Raw genomic sequence first — 1,763 nt, forward strand, 5'->3', positions numbered from 1 at the left:
CGTGTACAGCTTGTGTTGTGTGAGTCACGTGAACGGTGTGCAACGTGAGCAACGAATTCGGTGGCCATATATCCAATATGCTTCGAGCCTTGGCTCTTGCGGTCTATCCATAATGCGGAGTGTGGCCCCACGTTTCAGCGACTCGCTAGCGTCCTCAATCGACGGAGCATGTCCGCCAAGTAGTAGCGGCCAAGCCATCCAGCCCGAGGCCGTTACCACTCTCGGGACTGCACGAATCGCAAAGCAGGGGACCCAGCGTGAACCGTCGATGCTCCTTGGCCATCCCCTTCCCCAAGAAATCTCCAGCTTTTAAACCCCCCACCCCACTTCGGTCGCTGTCAAGGCACTCCTCGCAGCGCTCCGCTAGAATCCAAAACCAAAACCCCAATCACACAGGGGAGAGAGAGAGAGAGAGAGAGAGAGAGAGGGAGATCCATCCATGGCTTCCGCCGCCGTCGTCAAGGGGGCCCCAATGGCCGGCCACCTCAAGGAGCTCCTCCCCGCAGCGCCGTCCGCGTTCGAGAAGCCCGTCGACTGCGCCCTCTGCCTCCTCAACACCAAGGGCAGCGGCGACGACGACACCTCCGAGAAGCCCAGCGGCAAGGACACCGTCGACGGCAGCCTCGCGCTCGACCTCTCCGTCCCCAAGCGCTTCTCCATAGGTACCGTACTGCCTCGTGTTGCCCCGTCCCTTCCCCTTGTTTGCTCTAAGCTGGCGAATTGAGACCCAGTACTGATGATTTGGGGTTTTCTGCAGACGACCTGTTCGCCGTGCCGTCCAAGCTGCTCCCGCTGCTGGCGCTGATGGAGGACGGTGGTGCGGCGTCCGGAACCGGCCTCTCCGGGCACGGGTGGTGGGTTTCGAAGGACGACAACGACGCGATGCAGCTGAAGGTGGCGATGCCGGGGCTGGGGAAGGAGCACGTCAAGGTGTCGGCGGAGAAAAACACCCTGGTGATCAAGGGGGCGACAAGGACCCCGAGGACAGCAAGGGCCCGGTGCGCTACACCCGCCGCTTCCAGCTCCCCGCGGAGGCCTTCAAGATGGACCGGATCAAGGCGGAGATGAACAACGGCGTGCTCAAGGTGACCGTTCCCAAGATCAAGGCAGAGCAGCGCAAGGACGTGTTCCAGATCAAGGTCGAGTAGGGGTGGGGATCGAATCGGTCCGTCCAGGTCTCGTATTTGCAGTCCATATCGTAGTTGCGCAGTGCTCTAGCAGTAGTTTAGTGGAGTGGTCGTTGCTGATGGAGAGATGTTGCGAACGAGAGGGAGACGTTTCTTTCTGGTGGTGGTGTTGTCTCGTGCATGATGTGTGAGGCGGCCCTGTTTACCTTTCTGTTCGTCCTGCAGAGTTTAGTTTCTTGGATGGTGATGGTCAATGATGACCTTGTCATGAACTTCTAATGGAAATGGTACTGCAGTTACTTATCGGCATCTATCTGTGCTTTGTGTTCTTGTGGATTACTGCATTGCTCAGCCTTTATGAATTTGTTTTTGACGTTGGCTAAATCTGAACGTGTTGATGGTTCAGACTTGATGTGAAGTTTGCAGCTTGCAACCTTTCCCTGTTTATCCTGTTGAGTTTCTTGGATGGATGGTGATGATCTGTCCTGAATTATTTCGAGTAAAATGACGTGCCTCGTTACTGGCATCTATTCCTGTTGTATTCATGGAAAATATTTGGAATGCAACCATGACCGAAGATAGCTTGCTTTGGTTTTGTGTACCTATAAGCACCTATGTTTAGATATATTATTTGAC

General features: G+C 55.4%; 1 protein-coding gene across 1 annotated transcript; it reads left to right on the forward strand.

Annotated features, from left to right (window-relative positions):
• The first annotated feature begins 357 nt into the window (after window positions 1-357).
• Window positions 358-1,436, forward strand: LOC120669985 (26.2 kDa heat shock protein, mitochondrial-like). The gene is made up of 2 exons (XM_039949932.1): window positions 358-662; window positions 758-1,436. The coding sequence occupies exons 1-2, from the start codon at window positions 440-442 to the stop codon at window positions 1,066-1,068; spliced, it is 534 nt and encodes a 177-aa protein (XP_039805866.1). The 5' UTR covers window positions 358-439; the 3' UTR covers window positions 1,069-1,436.
• The last annotated feature ends 327 nt before the right edge of the window (window positions 1,437-1,763 follow it).

This window comes from Panicum virgatum, chromosome 4N (genome assembly GCF_016808335.1).
Source record: "Panicum virgatum strain AP13 chromosome 4N, P.virgatum_v5, whole genome shotgun sequence".
NCBI classification, from domain to species: Eukaryota; Viridiplantae; Streptophyta; class Magnoliopsida; order Poales; family Poaceae; genus Panicum; species Panicum virgatum.